The sequence below is a fragment of the Anser brachyrhynchus genome (assembly GCF_964034855.1).
Source record: "Anser brachyrhynchus genome assembly, chromosome: 3".
NCBI classification, from domain to species: Eukaryota; Metazoa; Chordata; class Aves; order Anseriformes; family Anatidae; genus Anser; species Anser brachyrhynchus.
Genome location: NC_137696.1, coordinates 116,085,159 through 116,102,986, shown reverse-complemented (window position 1 = coordinate 116,102,986; position 17,828 = coordinate 116,085,159). Strand labels below are relative to the sequence as shown.

Genomic DNA, 17,828 nt, shown 5'->3' with positions numbered 1-17,828 from the left:
TGGCTGCTGGGTGGCCGTGATATTCTTCTGGCCCTGCTGCCCCTTGGCCCTGTCTGCGGATGGTTTCTTCTCTCCCACTGTCTCTCCTCCAGCTGCACCTGGGACTGCAGTTGCAGACGGAGCCACAGGACAGTGGCTGAAAAGCTCTCCTCACAGGAGAAAACCATCTCTGACAGTCCAAATTGCTTTTGGATATACATTTTTTCCACTGCACGCTCCAAATGATTTTTCACAGCCGTGTGTATGAAGGTCAGGTCCCACACCGCGGGAACCGCCTTCATATTAGGCTCTTCTTGCTTCGATACTTTCGAAGCAGAGGCTGGATCATTTTGTGGAGGCTTGTCCCCATCGGCTGGCAGACACTGTTTCTCCTCCTCTTTCTTATTTGAGCTGAAGTAGTTCAAGGCCTCCTTGGATTTCTTTTGTGGCAAAGATGTCTTCATTTCCATGGAGCGGAATTTGGGCACCTCTGGAGGATGGCTGGGAGCAGCCTCCTGGAAATGGATGTGTTGCTGCTGGTGCACACTGCTGGCCCTGTGGCATCTGACCACTTCTTTCCTGCACGGTTGGCAAGTGTCATGGTCATGCTGCTCCCCTGGGCCAGCCTTGGGATGCATGAGGCCAGGCTGGACCGCAGAAGCATGAAGCCAGTCTTCTTTCTGCAGAGGAGTGGGGGTAGATGCCCTTGAAATCTCTCCGGTTTCGCTCTCCCTGATGGTAGTGCAGGAGATGGTGCTCCAAGAGTCCAGAGAGGTTCCTGAAGAGCAGCTGGTGTCACTCTCTGTGTCAGAAGTGGTAGACTCACTGCTGTCCTCTGGCAACTCCAAGTTGAGCCTGTGAGGAGGAGGAAGAGGAGAAGGAGAAGGAAGATGATGGGAATGCTGAGCCAAGCACTCCTGAGCACCCTGGGACTCTCCCTCTGCCCCGAAGGAGCTGGCAGGCTGTGTCATTTCTGTGGGGTCCCCCAAGGTCCCTTGCCCAAGGCTCCCTCTTGGCCGGCTGGGCACAGAAGCTCCATCTGCTCCAGAAAGAGAGGGGACACTGCTATCTCTGCCTCGGCAGTAAATCCTTCTGCAAGGGCATTGCTCCTCGGATTTTAGTCCGCAAGTTTCCCTGTGCCCCCCCAAGCCATTGCACTCATCCATGCCCCCAAACCCTGCCCCTGTTCCCATCCCCATCCCCTTCCCCTTCCCCTCCTCGGTGGTCTCACATTTCCATGTATTTTTTGAGGTCCTCAAAGGTCTTCTCGAACAGTTGGGCTAGTTCACGTACTCTATCCATCTTTGGGTGCTCGGGACATCTGCAAAGGGGCAAAGGGCAGCATTAGTGGGACCTCCTTTGGTAGGGGACTGGCTAGAGGGGGCTGTCACGCGCCAGCAGCGACGATTCCACTTACTGCTTCCTCTTGCACCATGAACAGTTGTGGAGGGTCCAAACTGGTGGGAGAGAAGACAGAGAGTCAGTGGATGGGGAGGCCGTGGGGGGATGGCGGGTACATGGGGCCGGGCGGTGTCTTTGCAGGGCACCTGCCCTTGCCCAGGGCTGCTCACCTCTGCGATTCTCCTGGTTCCTTCTGTAACAGCACCTCCTCGTCCTCCCTTCCTACATGGACACAGAAAGCAGCGGGTGAGAGGGAGTCCCCAGCAGCCTCAGTGGCACCCACAAACCCAGGGCATGGCCAGGGCCAGGCCCGTGCCTGCCCCAAGCGTCCTGGCCCAGGCTGGCCAGGCCTGGCTGGGACACGGCCTCCCGTCCCAGGCAGGGCCTGCCTCAGCACCAGCCCTGACTCCTACCTGCGGCTTGGCCCTGGGCATCATGGAGAAGCAGGCAAACGCCAGCAGCAGGAGCCACAGGGAGCAGCAGAAGGCCCAGAAGGCTTCTGGGCTGGGGAAGAAGCCCAGTACCCAGGCATCAGCCATGCCTATGACTTGCCAGAGAGAGCCAAACTTGGCTGGCATGAGGAAGATCGGCTGGACCGCACTAACGGTCCCCTTGCTCCACCTTCCCAGCTCAAGCTTGTCCCTCTTCGCTCGTCAGCTCACGGCAAAATGGCAGCCAGCCTCGCTCAGCCCCACTTATATAACCCATAACTGCCGCCGTTTGGGATGCGCGTTGTCTCGGGGTTGTCATCCCTCCCCAGCTGTGGTGACAGCAGCGCTCAGCCAGGGCAACGTTTGTGATGCAGGGACAGCGGGGATGAGGTGGCCCTCCCCGAGCTGAGCTAAGCCCCAGGAGGTGACCTTCACCCGAGCACCAGGCAGCAGCCAGCCCAGCCGGGCCAGCTCAGCGCAGCGGGGCCACGGCCTCTCAGGGGTCTGTCCTGGGACCGATACTGTTTTATATGTTTATCAATGACACACACAGTGGAATCGAGTTCACCCTCAACAAGTTTGCAGATGGCACCAAGCTGAGTGGTGCAGTTGATACAACAGAAGGAAGGGATGCCATCCAAAGGGATCTAGACAGCGCCTAAAGAAGTGGGCCCATGGGAACCTAATGAGGTTCAACAAGTCCAAACGCATGGTGCTGCACCGGGGTCAGGGCAATCCCAGATTTGAGGACGGACTGGGAGAAGAACTCATTGAGAGCAGCCCTGCAGAGAAGGACTTGGGGGTTCTGGTGGTTGAACGGCTCAACATGAGCCAGCAGTGCAGGCTTGCAGCCCAGAAGGCCAACTGCATCCCGGGCTGCATCAGCAGAGCAGTGGCCAGCAGGTGGAGGGAGGTGATTGTCCCCCTCTGCACTGCCCTTGTGAGGCCCCACTTGGAGCACTGTGTCCAGGTCTGGGGCCCCCAGCACAAGAAGGATGTGGGGCTGTTAGAAAGGGTCCAGAGGAAGACCAGGAAGATGATCAGAGGGCACCTTTCCTATGAAGAAAGGAGAGCGCTGGGGCTCTTCAGCCTAGAGAAGAGAAGGCACCAGGGAGACCTCATTGCAGCTTTCTAGTACTTAAAGGGGTCTTATAAAAAAGATGGAGAGTAACTCTTTGCTCATTCAGATAATGACAGGACAAGGGGGAATGGTTTTAAACTAAAAGAGGGGAGATTTAGATGAGAGGTTAGGAGGAAATTCTTCTTCAGAGGGTGGTGAGGTACTGGCACAGGCTGCCCAGAGAAGCTGTGGGTGCCCCATCCCTGGAGGTGTTCAAGGGCAGACTGGATGAGGCCCTGGGCAACCTGATCTAGTGGGTGGTGTCCCTGCCCATGGCAGGGGGGTTGGAACTGGGTGATCTTTGGGGTCCCTTCCAACCCGAGCCATTCTATGATTCTATGATTTTATGATTATCCGTCACACCGGATATCCGGACACCCCACCTCATTGCTTTCTGCCCTTTGCTGCCTTGAAGGACTGGCACTGCTCCCAGCCCGGGCATGCAGTTGTGGTATGCAGGAGACCTCCAGGGAGCTTGGCAGCCCATGCTGCCTCTGAAAGCCTCAGGGGAAGGCCACCCCCAACCCACTCCTCCCCACAGAAGCAGCCAACAGAGCTGCCAGCCTTGCCCATGCAAGGAGGGCCCAGTAGTGAGCAGGGGAGCCGCAGCGCTTCCCCAGGAAATTAGACACTCGCCTATGAGCTTGTTTCCACTGACACATTTATTGAGAGAGACCCCAGCCCCTGGTGGGGCTGGCAGGGATCTGCTGCTTGCTGGCTCCATGCCCTGCTGGATCCTGCTGAACCTTGGACCAGTAAGGGGAAGAGTGTGGCCAGACAGGGCAGGGGATGAGGGCTCCCGGATTTCAGTCTTCTTTGTGGTTCTGTGAGCACAGTGTGCTCATGATACCGGTGCCAGGAAAATGTTGCAGAAGCTTCCCTTGTGCGATTACAGGGATTGATACGACTCCTCTGCGCCCCTCTGGCTGCTGGGTGGCCGTGATATTCTTCTGGCCCTGCTGCCCCTTGGCCCTGTCTGCGGATGGTTTCTTCTCTCCCACTGTCTCTCCTCCAGCTGCACCTGGGACTGCAGTTGCAGTCGGAGCCAAATTCTGGGAGTGTTCAGTCTCTCCCGCTGTCTCTCCTCCAGCTGCACCTGGGACTGCAGTTGCAGACGGAGCCCAATTCTGGGAGCTTTCAGTGGCAGACAGATTGTGGTTTGGGGCTTTGATGCACTTAGGGCGGAGTCTTGCGAAGACGGGTCCGTCCTGGGAGCATCCCTTGTCCTTCCGTGCCCTCCTACGTCTTCTGCGTGGCACGGCCCCGGTGCCCTCTGCTGCTGGGTCCATCCTTGATTGCCCCGCGTTGTCTGGGAGCTGCTTCAACCGTGAAGCCTGCACCTGCTTCTGCACATCTTTAACAATTTTTTTGGCTTTGCGGCAGTCTCTTGGTGTTATGAGGACCTCTGGTATATGGGGCATATCAAGAGAGATCCAAACGTGGTGTGGAGGCCGTGGTAGAGCTGAGGGTCTGTCCCCACTGGAGCTGTGTTTTCTCTGTGGGGACCTTCTTCTTGGAGATGCTGGTGTCTCCATGTCCCCTGTAGTGGAGATGCTGGGGCCCTCACCCTTCTTATCTGATTGACCCCGCGGAGCTCCCTTGCTCTGTGGCGACGCCTGCTCTGCCTGGATGGAAGGGGAATCCCCTGCTGCCCAAGCGTCCTGGTTCATCTTGCTGGTGCCAGGCAGGGTCGTCTTGCTGGTCGTGCTGCTGCCGTTGGCTCTTCCTCCACACTCCATTTTCTGGCGGGATCTGTCCCCATCCTCCTGAGGCTTCATCCCCTGTTCCACTCTCAGAACAGCTGCTGGCACAGAGTGGACAGGCTCAGTCTGGGAGTCTTTCTGTCCCAGGACGGGGTCTGAAGATCTTTTCATGTGAGCCAGGATCCTTGGTAGCCCGAAGAGCCCTTTTGACAGCTTTTGTCCGTTAGGCCCCTCCAGATGACTGTTCACAATCTTTTCCGCACAGGGTGGGTCCTCCTCCACAGGAGTCACCACCACATGTGGCTCTGCTTGCCGCTGGGGTGATTGAGGAGCTGTGGCTGGGACAGCTGTCCTTGCTTCCAGGACAGTGGCTGAAAAGCTCTCCTCACAGGAGAACACCATCTCTGACAGTCCAGATTGCTTTTGGATATACATTTTTTCCACTGCACACTCCAGCTGATTTTTCACAGCCGTGTCTATGAAGGTCAGGTCCCACACCGCGGGAACCGCCTTCATATTAGGCTCTTCTTGCTTCGATACTTTTGAAGCAGAGGCTGGATCATTTTGTGGAGGCTTGTCCCCATCGGCTGGCAGGCGCTGTTTCTCCTCCTCTTTCTTATTTGAGCTGAAGTAGTTCAAGGCCTCCTTGGATTTCTTTTGTGGCAAAGCCGTCTTCATTTCCATGGAGTGGAATTTGGGCACCTCTGGAGGATGGCTGGGAGCAGCCTCCTGGAAATGGACGTGTTGCTGGTGTTGGTGCACACTGCTGGCCCTGTGGCATCTGACCACTTCTTTCCTGCACGGTTGGCAAGTGTCATGGTCATGCTGCTCCCCTGGGCCAGCCTTGGGATGCATGAGGCCAGGCTGGACCGCAGAAGCATGAAGCCAGTCTTCTTTCTGCAGAGGAGTGGGGGTAGATGCCCTTGAAATCTCTCCGGTTTCGCTCTCCGTGATGGTTGTGCAGGAGATGGTGCTCCAAGAATCCAGAGACACCGTTGAAGAGCAGCTGGTGTCACTCTCTGTGTCAGAAGTGGTAGACTCACTGCTGTCCTCTGGCAACTCCAAGTTGAGCCTGTGTGAGGAGGAGGAGGAGAAGGAGAAGGAAGATGATGGGAATGCTGAGCAAAGCACTCCTGAGCACCCTGGGACTCTCCCTCTGCCCCGAAGGAGCTGGCAGGCTGTGTCATTTCTGTGGGGTCCCCCAAGGTCCCTTGCCCAAGGCTCCCTCTTGGCCGGCTGGGCACAGAAGCTCCATCTGCCCCAGAAAGAGAGGGGACACTGCTATCTCTGCCTCGGCAGTAAATCCTTCTGCAAGGGCATTGCTCCTCGGATTTTAGTCCGCAAGTTTCCCTGTACCCCCCCAAGCCATTGCACTCATCCATGCCCCCAAACCCTGCCCCTGTTCCCATCCCCATCCCCTTCCCCTTCCCCTTCCCCTCCTCGGTGGTCTCACATTTCCATGTATTTGTTGAGGTCCTCAAGGTTCCTGTTGAACAGTTGGGCTAGTTCAAGTACTCCATCCATCTTTGGGTGCTCGGGACATCTGCAAAGGGGCAAAGGGCAGCATTAGCGGGACCTCCTTTGGTGGGGGGCTGACTAGAGGGGGCTGTCACGCGCCAGCAGCGACGATTCCACTTACTGCTTCCTCTTGCACCATGAACAGTTGTGGAGGGTCCAAACTGGGGGGAGAGAAAACAGAGAGTCAGTGGATGGGGAGGCCGTGGGGGGATGGCGGGTACATGGGGCCGGGCGGTGTCTTTGCAGGGCACCTACCCTTGCCCAGGGCTGCTCACCTCTGCGATTCTCCTGGTTCCTTCTGTAACAGCACCTCCTCGTCCTCCCTTCCTACATGGACACAGAAAGCAGCGGGTGAGAGGGAGTCCCCAGCAGCCTCAGTGGCACCCACAAACCCAGGGCATGGCCGGGGCCAGGCCCGTGCCTGCCCCAAGCGTCCTGGCCCAGGCTGGCCAGGCCTGGCTGGGACACGGCCTCCCGTCCCAGGCAGGGCCTGCCTCAGCACCAGCCCTGCCTCCTACCTGCGGCTTGGCCCTGGGCATCATGGAGAAGCAGGCAAACGCCAGCAGCAGGAGCCACAGGAAGGCGTAGAAGGCCCAGAAGGCTTCTGGGCTGGGGAAGAAGCTCAGTACCCAGGCATCAGCCATGCCTATGACTTGCCAGAGAGAGCCAAACTTGGCTGGCATGGGGAAGATCGGTTGGACCGCACTCACGGTCCCCTTGCTCCACCTTCCCAGCTCAAGCTTGTCCCTCTTCGCTCGTCAGCTCACGGCAAAATGGCAGCCAGCCTCGCTCAGCCCCACTTATATAGCCCGCCCCCGATTGTGATGCGCGTTGTCATCCCTCCCCAGCTGTTGTGACATCAGTGCTCAGCCATGGCAACGTTTGTGATGCAGGGACAGCGGGGATGAGGTGGCCCTCCCCGAGCTGAGCTAAGCCCCAGGAGGTGACCTTCACCCGAGCACCAGGCAGCAGCCAGCCCGGCCGGGCCAGCTCAGCGCAGCGGGGCCATGGCCAGCCCACCCCAGTGTCGAGAGCTGGCCCTGCGCAGGGCCCTGCAAAGCCTCCGGCCTCTCACTAGGAAGGGTTGAACTCCCGGTTGTGCGCTGCACTCCCCCTTCTGAGAGACCATGAGCCACTTCATGGCCCTCAGGCATCCAGCAAAGCAACGGTGGTGACACAGTGACAATGGTGAAGGCCCAAGGGAGCACGTTTAGACCACCCCAGCCAAGAGGAGCACTGCTCCCCAGAGTATGACCACTCAACGGTCCTTCGCTGAAAGGGGAATTAATGTGGGGAGGGCTCGCTGTGGCTGGGCAGCCAGGAACCCCCACAGCCAGCTCAACCCCCTTACCCTTACTCCAAGCGGTACCAGAGAGATAATGGGAAGGACAACAGTGAGAAAACTCCTGGTTGAAATAAAAGCAGGGCAATTGGTCACCGACTACTTTCATAGGGATAGACTACTAAGCTTGGGGAATTTAACTGAAATTTAATCACCAAATTACTGGTTTGGCATAGGGAAGTGAAGGTCATAAACATTTCCACACTTAATGAAATGCAGTGGGACTTGCAAGAGCTTTTCCCTGGCGTTCCCCCATGTCAGCTCTCACTGCTCTCTTCCTCTGACTTGGGGATCCTGCTCACGTTCTTTTCCTTGGCCTTTTGCTCGCCTCAGCACATGCTAGGGCAGGTAGAGCTGCTGCTGAGCCCCAGAGCTCAGGGCTGTGATCCTGGCACCCTCCCAGGACTTTCAGGTCAATGCCTCCATGCCACAGCCCCGATCCTCCTTGAAAGGGAGAAGCAGGGGTTTGGAGGAGATGGGGCCACCCCATCCCACAGCAAGAAGCAGAAGTCACGCCCACAGAGGCGCCTGTCTGCTGTTCTGCCTGTCCTAGTGCAGCCAGAGCAACAGGCACTGGGGCCTCCATCTTCTCTGTCCCTGGCAGACACTCAACGTGCTTTCTCTCTGCCAGTTGCTGTCCTGAAGGACCTACACTGCTCCCAAACCCAAACCGTAGCTGTGGTGTACAGGGGACTTCCAGGGAGGGGGGCAGCCCACGCTGCCTCTGAAGGCCTCAGGTGGAAGGCCAGCCCTATGTCCCTGCTCTCAGGTACCTGGAAGGTACCTGGAGCGCCATCCTAGTCCTGGCCTCTCCTCCAGAAGGTGCTAACAGAGCTGCCCACCTTGCCCATGCAAGCAGGTACGAGCAGTGAGCAGGGAATGGTGCCTCTGCTCCTCCAAAGGAAAGAAGAAACGCACATGAGGTTGCTTGGAAAGACACATTTATTGGGAGAGCTCCTGCTCCCTGGTGGCTCCAGGCAGGGATGGCTGCAGCTTTCTGTTTCTGCAGGAAGCCCGAGCAATCCCCTAATCCCGTGGTGAGACTGCTTTCCAGCGTTGGTTCTCTTCCCGTGAGGCTCCTCACCTCACTTCTTGATGCGGGCAAGTAGGGCCTTGCCTGCATCTCGGAGCGTGTCCCAGGCACACTGAAGGCAAAGGAGGATGGGGGTGAGCGCACAGCAGAGGCTGCCTGGCAGAGGTGGTGTCTCTGTCCTAGGATTCCTGTGTCTGGCTGCTGCACGTCTGGGGAGCCGCCGTGTTCCTGATGGCAGGGTCCAGGCAGGGGCTCGCTGGGATGGAAGTAGCCGCCGTTTGGGATGGGCGCTGTCTCAGGGTTGTCATCCCTTCCCAGCTGTGGTGACAGCAGCGCTCAGCCATGGCAACGTTTGTGATGCAGGGACAGCGGGGATGAGGTGGCCCACCCCGAGCTGAGCTAAGCCCCAGGAGGTGACCTTCACCCGAGCACCAGGCAGCAGCCAGCCCGGCCGGGCCAGCTCAGCGCAGCGGGGCCATGGCCAGCCCACCTCAGTGCCGAGAGCTGGCCCTGCGCAGGGCCCTGCAAGACCTCCGGCTTCTCACTAGGTAGGGCCAAACAGGAAGAAAAAGAGCAAGAAAACGTGTGGCTGAAATACAGGCAAGGCAATCGCTCCCTGACTACCATTCAGGGGCAAAGAAGATGGCAGGGATTCACCAACGGGAAGTGCTGCCTGACCAACTCGATAAGCTTGTAGACAAGCTGTAGATGTATGGGCTGGATGGGCAGTCAGTGGGGTGCACTGAAAACTGGCAGAATGGCCGAGCCCACAGGGTGGCTGGTGATCAGTGGCACAAAGTCTAGGTGGAGGCCAGTAACTAGCGGCATACGCCAGGAGTCAATACTGGATCCAGTCCTGTTTAGCATCTTCATTAGTGACCTGCATGACGGGGCAGACGTCTGCAGATGGCACAAAACTGGGGGGAGTGGCAGATACACCACAGGGTTGTGCTGCCGTCCGGAGGGTCCTGGACAGGAGGGAGAAATGGGCCGGAAGGAACATCTTGAAGATCAGCCAGGGGAATTCTGTGCAAAGTCCTGCACCTGGGTAGGCACAACCCCTGGCACCAGGACATGCTGGGGGCCGCCCCGCTGGAGAGCAGCTTGGAGGAAAGGGACCTGGGGGTCCTGGTGAACGTGAGGCAGCAACGCACCCTTGCTGCAAAGAAGGCTAATAGTATCCTGGGCTGCATCAGGCACAGTATTGTCAGCAGGTCAGGAGAGGTGATCCTGCCCCTCTACTCTGCACTGGTGAGGCCGCACCTGGAGTAGCGAGTCCAGGTCTGGGCTCCCCAGTACAAGGCAGACGTGGGCATGCTGGAGAGAGTCCAGTGTAGGGCCACAAAGACGATAAAGGGACTGGAGCGTGTCTCCTGTGAGGAAAGGCTGAGAGAGCTTTTCAGCCTGGAGGAGAGAAGGGTGAGGGGATCTTATCGGTGTCTATCAGTCCCTGAAGGGGGGTGCAAAGAGGCTGGAGCCAGGTTCTGTTTGGTGGTGCCCTGTGCCAGGACAAGAGGCGACGGGCACAAACTGGAACGCAGGAGGTTCCCTCTGAGCAGGAGGAAACACTTTCTTTATATGAGGGTGACCGAGCACTGGCACGGGTTGCCCAGGGGCTGTGGGGTCTCCTCCTTGGAGATCTTCGAAAGCCGCCTGGATGTGGTCCTGGGCACCCTGCTCCGGGTGTCTGCTGGAGCAGGGACATTGAACCAGATGAGCTCCAGAGGTCCCTTCCAACCTCAAACTAGTCTATGATTCTGTGACTCAGCTTGGGGAAATTAACTGAATCTTAGACATCCAGCTGTTGGGTTGTGTATTGGGAAGTAAAGGCGATAAACATTTAAACACCTAGTGAAACGGAGTGAGACCTGCAAGAGCTCTTCTTTATCACTCCTCTCTGCCAGCTCCCACTGCTCTCTTCCTGCCACTTAGGGTTCCTGCTCATGTCCTCCTTCTTGTCTGTTTTCTTGCCTCAGTAAGTGCTTGGGCATGTAGAGCTCCTAGTGAGCCCCAGAGCTCAGGACTCTGATCCCAGCACCTTCCAAGGGGTTTGGGGTTATCTCCAAGCCACAGCCGTGATCCTCCTTGAAACAGAGAGGCAGGGACTTTGGAGATGAGCCCACCCCATTCCACAGCAAGAAGGCATCTGTCTGCCCTTCCCAGGGTCACACTGCCTGTGCTGGTGCAGACGGAAGAACAGGCACTGGGGCCTGTGTCGTCTCAACGTCTGGTAACAATAGACATGGAGAAAGCTGAGGCATTCAGCAACTTCTTTGCCTCAGTCTTCACTGACAGGCAGGCTTCCCAAGTCTTTTGTTTCCCCGAGCCCGTAGATGGAGGTTGGGGGATCAAAGTCCCACCCACTATAAGCGAAGAGCAGTTTCGAGACCTTAGAGACCCATGGCAGGGGGGTGGAACTAGATGATCAGGAAGCATCATGCTCACAGTCTCTCATCCTCCTGGGGGATCTCAATCATACAGATGTTTGTGGGGAAAGCCGCATGGCAGGCAGTAAGCAATCCAGGAGACTTCTGGAGTCCATTGAGGACAAGTTCCTATTCCATGTATTAGCCAAACCAACCAGAGGAGAAGTGTTACCGGACCTGGTGCTCACCAGTGCAGAAGGAGCTCATTAAAGAAGTTAAGATTGGAGGAAGCCTAGGTTGCAGCGACCATGCCCTAGATGGTCAGAGGATCTGATCAGAACTGGCAGCTCTTTAAGGATATCTTCCTCGGAGCGCAAGAGCTCTGTGTTTCCATTTGTAATACATCAAACCGGGAAGGCAGGAAACCGCCATGGTTGAATAAGGATCTGCTGGTAAAACTTAGGCAAAAGAAGGAAACGCATAGACGGTGGAAAGAGGGCCACGTGCCCTGGGAAGAGTACAGTAATGCTCTCCGGATGTGCAGGGATGGGATCAGGAAAGCCAAGGCACTGACAGAACCAAACTTGGCAAGGGATGCAAAGAATAACGTAAAGGGGTTCTGCAGGTACATTGGCCACAGAAGAAAGACTAGGGAGAGTGTAGCGCCTCTGCCTAATGAAGATGGAGAACTGGTAACAACAGATGTGGAGAAGGCAGAGGTACTTAGCAACTCCTTTGCCTCGATCTACACCAGTGGTCAGGCTTCCCACACCCCTTGTGTCCCCAGATCTCTAGGCAGGGGCTGGGGAAGCAGAGTCCTTCCAACTGTAAGGAAGAGCAGGTTTGGGACCTCCTGATGCAACGTAACAACTACAAGTCTATGGGGCCTGGTGACATGCATCCTAGGGTCCTGAGGGAATTGGCTGATGTAGTTGCCAAGTCACTCTTCACCATATTTGAAAACTCACGGCAGTGAGGCAAAGTCCACAGTGACTGGAAAAGGGAAACATTTCAAAATTTTAAAAAGGGCAGAAAAGAAGACCTGGGGAACTACACACTGGTGAGCCTCACGTCGGTGCCTGGGAAGATCATGGAATGAATCTTCCTGGAGGCAATGTTAAGGCACATGCAGGACGAGAAGGTGATCTGCGACAGCCAGCATGGCTTCACCAAGGGCAAATCATGCCTGACCAATCTGCTGGCCTTCTGTGATGGAGTGACTGCATCAGCTGACACGGGAGGACTGAACCATGTCATCTACTTGGACTTCTGTAAGGCCTTTGACACAGTGCCACATGACATCCTGATCTCCAAATTGGAGAGACATGGATTTGATGGGCAGACCATTTCGTGAATAAGGAGTTGGCTTGAAGGTCGCACCCGGAGTGGCGGTCAATGGCTCTATGTCCAGGTGGAGACCGGTGACGAGCGGTGTCCCTCAGGGGTCTGTCCTGGGACCGGTGCTTTTTAATATCTTCATCAATGATGCAGACGATGGGATTGAGTGCACCCTCAGCAAGTTTGCAGATGACACCAAGCTGAGTGGTGCAGTTGATACAACAGAAGGAAGGGATGCCATCCAAAGGGATCTAGACAGCGCCTAAAGAAGTGGGCCCATGGGAACCTAATGAGGTTCAACAAGTCCAAACGCATGGTGCTGCACCTGGGTCAGGGCAATCCCAGCCTTGAGGACGGACTGGGAGAAGAACTCATTGAGAGCAGCCCTGCAGAGAAGGACTTGGGGGTTCTGGTGGTTGAACGGCTCAACATGAGCCAGCCGTGCAGGCTTGCAGCCCAGAAGGCCAACTGCATCCCGGGCTGCATCAGCGGAGGAGTGGCCAGGACCAGCAGGTGGAGGGAGGTGATTGTCCCCCTCTGCACTGCCCTTGTGAGGCCCCACGTGGGGCACTGCGTCCAGGTCAGAGGCCCCCAGCACAACAAATGTGAACCTGTTAGAGTGAGCGCACAGGAGGGCTACAAAGATGATCAGAGGGCTGGAGCAGCTCTCCTATGAAGAAAGGCTGAGAGAGCTGGGGATGTTCAGCCTGAAGAAGAGAAGGCTCAGGGGAGACCTCATTATGACCATTTCATACTTAAAGGGGTCTCATAAAAAAGATGGAGAAGGACTCTTTACTTGGGTGGATAACGATAGAGCAAGGGGGAATGGTCTTAAATGAAAAGAGAATAGATTTAGACTAGACATTAGGAGGAAATTCTTCTCCCAGAGGGTGGTGAGGCACTGGCACAGGTTGCCCAGAGAAGTTGTAGATACCCCATCCCTATTCAAGGGGTGTTCAAGGATGTTCAAGGGATGTTCAAGGGCAGACTGGATGAGGCCCTGGGCAACCTGATCTAGTGAGTGGCATCCCTGCCCATGGCAGGGGGATTGGAATAGGATGATCTTTAAGGCCCCTTCCAAACCAAGGCATTCTGTTATTTTATGATTCTCTGCCACACTGACCTCCAGGGAGCTTGGCAGCCCACGCTGCCTCTGAAAGCCTCAGGGGAAGGCCACCCCCAACCCACTCCTCCCCACAGAAGCAGCCAACAGAGCTGCCAGCCTTGCCCATGCAAGGAGGGCCCAGTAGTGAGCAGGGGAGCCGCAGCGCTTCCCCAGGAAATTAGAGACACTCGCCCATGAGCTTGTTTCCACTGACACATTTATTGAGAGAGTCCCCAGCCCCTGGTGGGGCTGGCAGGGATCTGCTGCTTGCTGGCTCCATGCCCTGCTGGGTCCTGCTGCCCCTTGGCCCTGTCTGCAGATGGTTTCTTCTCTCCCACTGTCTTTCCTCCAGCTGCACCTGGGACTGCAGCTGCAGACAGAGCCAAATTCTGGGAGCTTTCAGTGCCAGGCAGGTTGTGGTTTGGGGCTTCGATGCACTTAGGGCGGAGTCTTGCAAAGCCAGGTCTGTCGTGGAAGCATCCTTTGTCCTTCCGGCAGGGTGAGCGGTGGCGCTGCCTTGGTGTTCCACTGGGGCGCCTCAGTCTCGGAGTCTTTGCCTCAGGATGAGGTTTAAAAATCTCCTAATGGAAATCAGTATCCTTCTTCGCAGCCTGAAGAGCACTTTTGACTGCATTTTTCCACGAGGCCCCTTCAGATGACTTTCCACAGCCTTTTCCACACAGGGCGTGTCCCGCACCATGGGAACCACCTTCAAAGTAGGCTTTTCTGCTCGCTTAGATATTTTTGAAGCAGAGGCTGGGTCATCTTGTTGAGGCTTGTCTGCATCAGCTGGTAGGCGCAGTTTCTCCTCCTCTTTCTTTTCTGGGGTGAAGCAGACCAAGGTCTCCTGGGTCTCCTGGGTCTCCTTTTGTGGCAAAGATGTCTTCATTTCCCTGGAGTGGAATTTGGGCACCTCTGGAGGATGGCTGGGAGCAGCCTGCTGGACCTGGACGTGTTGCTGGTGTAGGTGCACACTGCTTCCTGAGTGTGCACCGACCACTTCTTTCCTGCAGCATGGGTGAGTGTCATGGTCACACTGCTCCTCTGGGCCAGCCTTGGGATGCACGAGGCCAGGCTGGACCGCAGAAGCATGAAGTGGGTCTGCTTTCTGCAGAGGAGTGGGGGTAGATGCCCTTGAAATCTGTGTGGTTTCATTCTCCCTGATGGTAGTGCAGGAGATGGTGCTCCAAGAGTCCAGAGACACCGTTGAAGAGCAGCTGGTGTCACTCTCTGTGTCAGAAGTGGTAGACTTGCTGCTGTCCTCTGGCAACTCCAAGTTGAGCCTGTGTGAGGAGGAGGAGGAGAAGGAGAAGGAAGATGATGGGAATGCTGAGCCAAGCACTCCTGAGCACCCTGGGACTCTCCCTCTGCCCTGAAGGAGCTGGCAGGCTGTGTCATTTCTGTGGGGTCCCCCAAGGGACCCCTTGGTCCCTTGCCCAAGGCTCCCTCTTGGCCGGCTGGGCACAGAAGCTCCATCTGCCCCAGAAAGAGAGGGGACACTGCTATCTCTGTGCCTCGGCGGTAAATCCTTCTGCAAGGGCATTGCTCCTCGGATTTTAGTCCGCAAGTTTCCCTGTGCCCCCCCAAGCCATTGCACTCATCCATGCCCCCAAACCCTGCCCCTGTTCCCATCCCCATCCCCTTCCCCTTCCCCTTCCCCTCCTCGGTGGTCTCACATTTCCATGTATTTGTTGAGGTCCTCAAGGTTCCTGTTGAACAGTTGGGCTAGTTCAAGTACTCCATCCATCTTTGGGTGCTCGGGACATCTGCAAAGGGGCAAAGGGCAGCATTAGTGGGACCTCCTTTGGTGGGGGACTGGCTAGAGGGGGCTGTCACGCGCCAGCAGCGACGATTCCACTTACTGCTTCCTCTTGCACCATGAACAGTTGTGGAGGGTCCGAACTGGGGGGAGAGAAGACAGAGAGTCAGTGGATGGGGAGGCCGTGGGGGGATGGCGGGTACATGGGGCCGGGCGGTGTCTTTGCAGGGCACCTGCCCTTGCCCAGGGCTGCTCACCTCTGCGATTCTCCTGGTTCCTTCTGTAACAGCACCTCCTCGTCCTCCCTTCCTACATGGACACAGAAAGCAGCGGGTGAGAGGGAGTCCCCAGCAGCCTCAGTGGCACCCACAAACCCAGGGCATGGCCGGGGCCAGGCCCGTGCCTGCCCCAAGCGTCCTGGCCCAGGCTGGCCAGGCCTGGCTGGGACACGGCCTCCCGTCCCAGGCAGGGCCTGCCTCAGCACCAGCCCTGCCTCCTACCTGTGGCTTGGCCCTGGGCATCATGGAGAAGCAGGCAAACGCCAGCAGCAGGAGCCACAGGAAGGCGTAGAAGGCCCAGAAGGCTTCTGGGCTGGGGAAGAAGCTCAGTACCCAGGCATCAGCCATGCCTATGACTTGCCAGAGAGAGCCAAACTTGGCTGGCATGGGGAAGATCGGTTGGACCGCACTCACGGTCCCCTTGCTCCACCTTCCCAGCTCAAGCTTGTCCCTCTTCGCTCGTCAGCTCACGGCAAAATGGCAGCCAGCCTCGCTCAGCCCCACTTATATAGCCCGCCCCCGATTGTGATGCGCGTTGTCATCCCTCCCCAGCTGTGGTGACAGCAGCGCTCAGCCATGGCAACGTTTGTGATGCAGGGACAGCGGGGATGAGGTGGCCCTCCCCGAGCTGAGCTAAGCCCCAGGAGGTGACCTTCACCCGAGCACCAGGCAGCAGCCAGCCCAGCCGGGCCAGCTGAGCGCAGCGGGGCCATGGCCAGCCCACCCTAGTGCCAAGAGCTGGCCCTGCGCAGGGCCCTGCAAGACCTCCGGCTTCTCACTAGGAAGGGTTGAACCCCCGGTTGTGAGCTGCACTCCCCCTTCTGAGAGACCATGAACCACTTTATGGCCCTCATGCATCCAGCAAAGCAACGATGGTGACACAGTGACAATGGTGAAGGCCCAAGGGAGCGCGTTTAGACCACCCCAGCCAAGAGGAGCACTGCTCCCCAGAGTATGACCACTCAACGGTCCTTCGCTGAAAGGGGAATTAATGTGGGGAGGGCTCGCTGTGGCTGGGCAGCCAGGAACCCCCACAGCCAGCTCAACCCCCTTACCCTTACTCCAAGCGGTACCAGAGAGATAATGGGAAGGACAACAGTGAGAAAACTCCTGGTTGAAATAAAAGCAGGGCAATTGGTCACCGACTACTTTCATAGGGATAGACTACTAAGCTTGGGGAATTTAACTGAAATTTAATCACCAAATTACTGGTTTGGCATAGGGAAGTGAAGGTCATAAACATTTCCACACTTAATGAAATGCAGTGGGACTTGCAAGAGCTTTTCCCTGGCGTTCCCCCATGTCAGCTCTCACTGCTCTCTTCCTCTGACTTGGGGATCCTGCTCACGTTCTTTTCCTTGGCCTTTTGCTCGCCTCAGCACATGCTAGGGCAGGTAGAGCTGCTGCTGAGCCCCAGAGCTCAGGGCTGTGATCCTGGCATCCTCCCAGGACTTTCAGGTCAATGCCTCCATGCCACAGCCCCGATCCTCCTTGAAAGGGAGAGGCAGGGGTTTGGAGGAGATGGGGCCACCCCATCCCACAGCAAGAAGCAGAAGTCACGCCCACAGAGGCGCCTGTCTGCTGTTCTGCCTGTCCTAGTGCAGCCAGAGCAACAGGCACTGGGGCCTCCATCTTCTCTGTCCCTGGCAGACACACAACGTGCTTTCTCTCTGCCAGTTGCTGTCCTGAAGGACCTACACTGCTCCCAGACCCAAACCGTAGCTGTGGTGTGCAGGGGACTTCCAGGGAGGGGGGCAGCCCACGCTGCCTCTGAAGGCCTCAGGTGGAAGGCCAGCCCTATGTCCCTGCTCTCAGGTACCTGGAAGGTACCTGGAGCGCCATCCTAGTCCTGGCCTCTCCTCCAGAAGGTGCTAACAGAGCTGCCCACCTTGCCCATGCAAGCAGGTACGAGCAGTGAGCAGGGAATGGTGCCTCTGCTCCTCCAAAGGAAAGAAGAAACGCACATGAGGTTGCTTGGAAAGACACATTTATTGGGAGAGCTCCTGCTCCCTGGTGGCTCCAGGCAGGGATGGCTGCAGCTTTCTGTTTCTGCAGGAAGCCCGAGCAATCCCCTAATCCCGTGGTGAGACTGCTTTCCAGCGTTGGTTCTCTTCCCGTGAGGCTCCTCACCTCACTTCTTGATGCGGGCAAGTAGGGCCTTGCCTGCATCTCGGAGCGTGTCCCAGGCACACTGAAGGCAAAGGAGGATGGGGGTGAGCGCACAGCAGAGGCTGCCTGGCAGAGGTGGTGTCTCTGTCCTAGGATTCCTGTGTCTGGCTGCTGCACGTCTGGGGAGCCGCCGTGTTCCTGATGGCAGGGTCCAGGCAGGGGCTCGCTGGGATGGAAGTAGCCGCCGTTTGGGATGGGCGCTGTCTCAGGGTTGTCATCCCTTCCCAGCTGTGGTGACAGCAGCGCTCAGCCATGGCAACGTTTGTGATGCAGGGACAGCGGGGAT

At 57.1% G+C, this 17,828-nt stretch overlaps 2 protein-coding genes across 3 annotated transcripts; both read right to left on the bottom strand.

The window, feature by feature from the left end:
- Positions 1-1,440: 1,440 nt before the first annotated feature.
- LOC308191939 (uncharacterized protein) lies at positions 1,441-10,723 on the bottom strand. Of its 2 annotated transcripts, XM_080584905.1 has the most exons (3): positions 6,088-10,723; positions 4,028-5,706; positions 1,441-3,952 (listed from the first exon to the last, which is right to left on the bottom strand). In XM_080584905.1, the coding sequence occupies exons 1-3, from the start codon at positions 6,156-6,158 to the stop codon at positions 3,738-3,740; spliced, it is 1,965 nt and encodes a 654-aa protein (XP_080441031.1). In that variant the 5' UTR covers positions 6,159-10,723; the 3' UTR covers positions 1,441-3,737. The 2 variants fall into 2 exon arrangements, with proteins under 2 accessions (XP_080441031.1, XP_080441030.1); XM_080584904.1 differs by having other exon boundaries at positions 1,441-5,706.
- Positions 10,724-13,258: 2,535 nt separating this feature from the next.
- Positions 13,259-15,721, bottom strand: LOC308193674 (uncharacterized protein; the record flags this gene model as incomplete). Its single annotated transcript, XM_080588606.1, has 5 exons — positions 13,259-14,619; positions 15,013-15,102; positions 15,199-15,238; positions 15,353-15,404; positions 15,596-15,721. 5 exons carry the CDS (start codon positions 15,719-15,721, stop codon positions 13,875-13,877), a joined length of 1,053 nt encoding a protein of 350 aa, XP_080444732.1. The 3' UTR covers positions 13,259-13,874.
- Positions 15,722-17,828: the final 2,107 nt, after the last annotated feature.

What these genes read in the sequence shown, in the direction of transcription:
- LOC308191939 (XM_080584904.1), bottom strand. Translation starts at nt 6,158, where the DNA reads ATGGATGGAGTACTTGAACTAGCCCAACTGTTCAACAGGAACCTTGAG. An exon ending in CTCAACAAATACATGGAAAT is followed by an intron (nt 5,707 to 6,087) that starts GTGAGACCACCG and finishes CTCCTCACACAG; the next exon opens with GCTCAACTTGGAGTTGCCAG.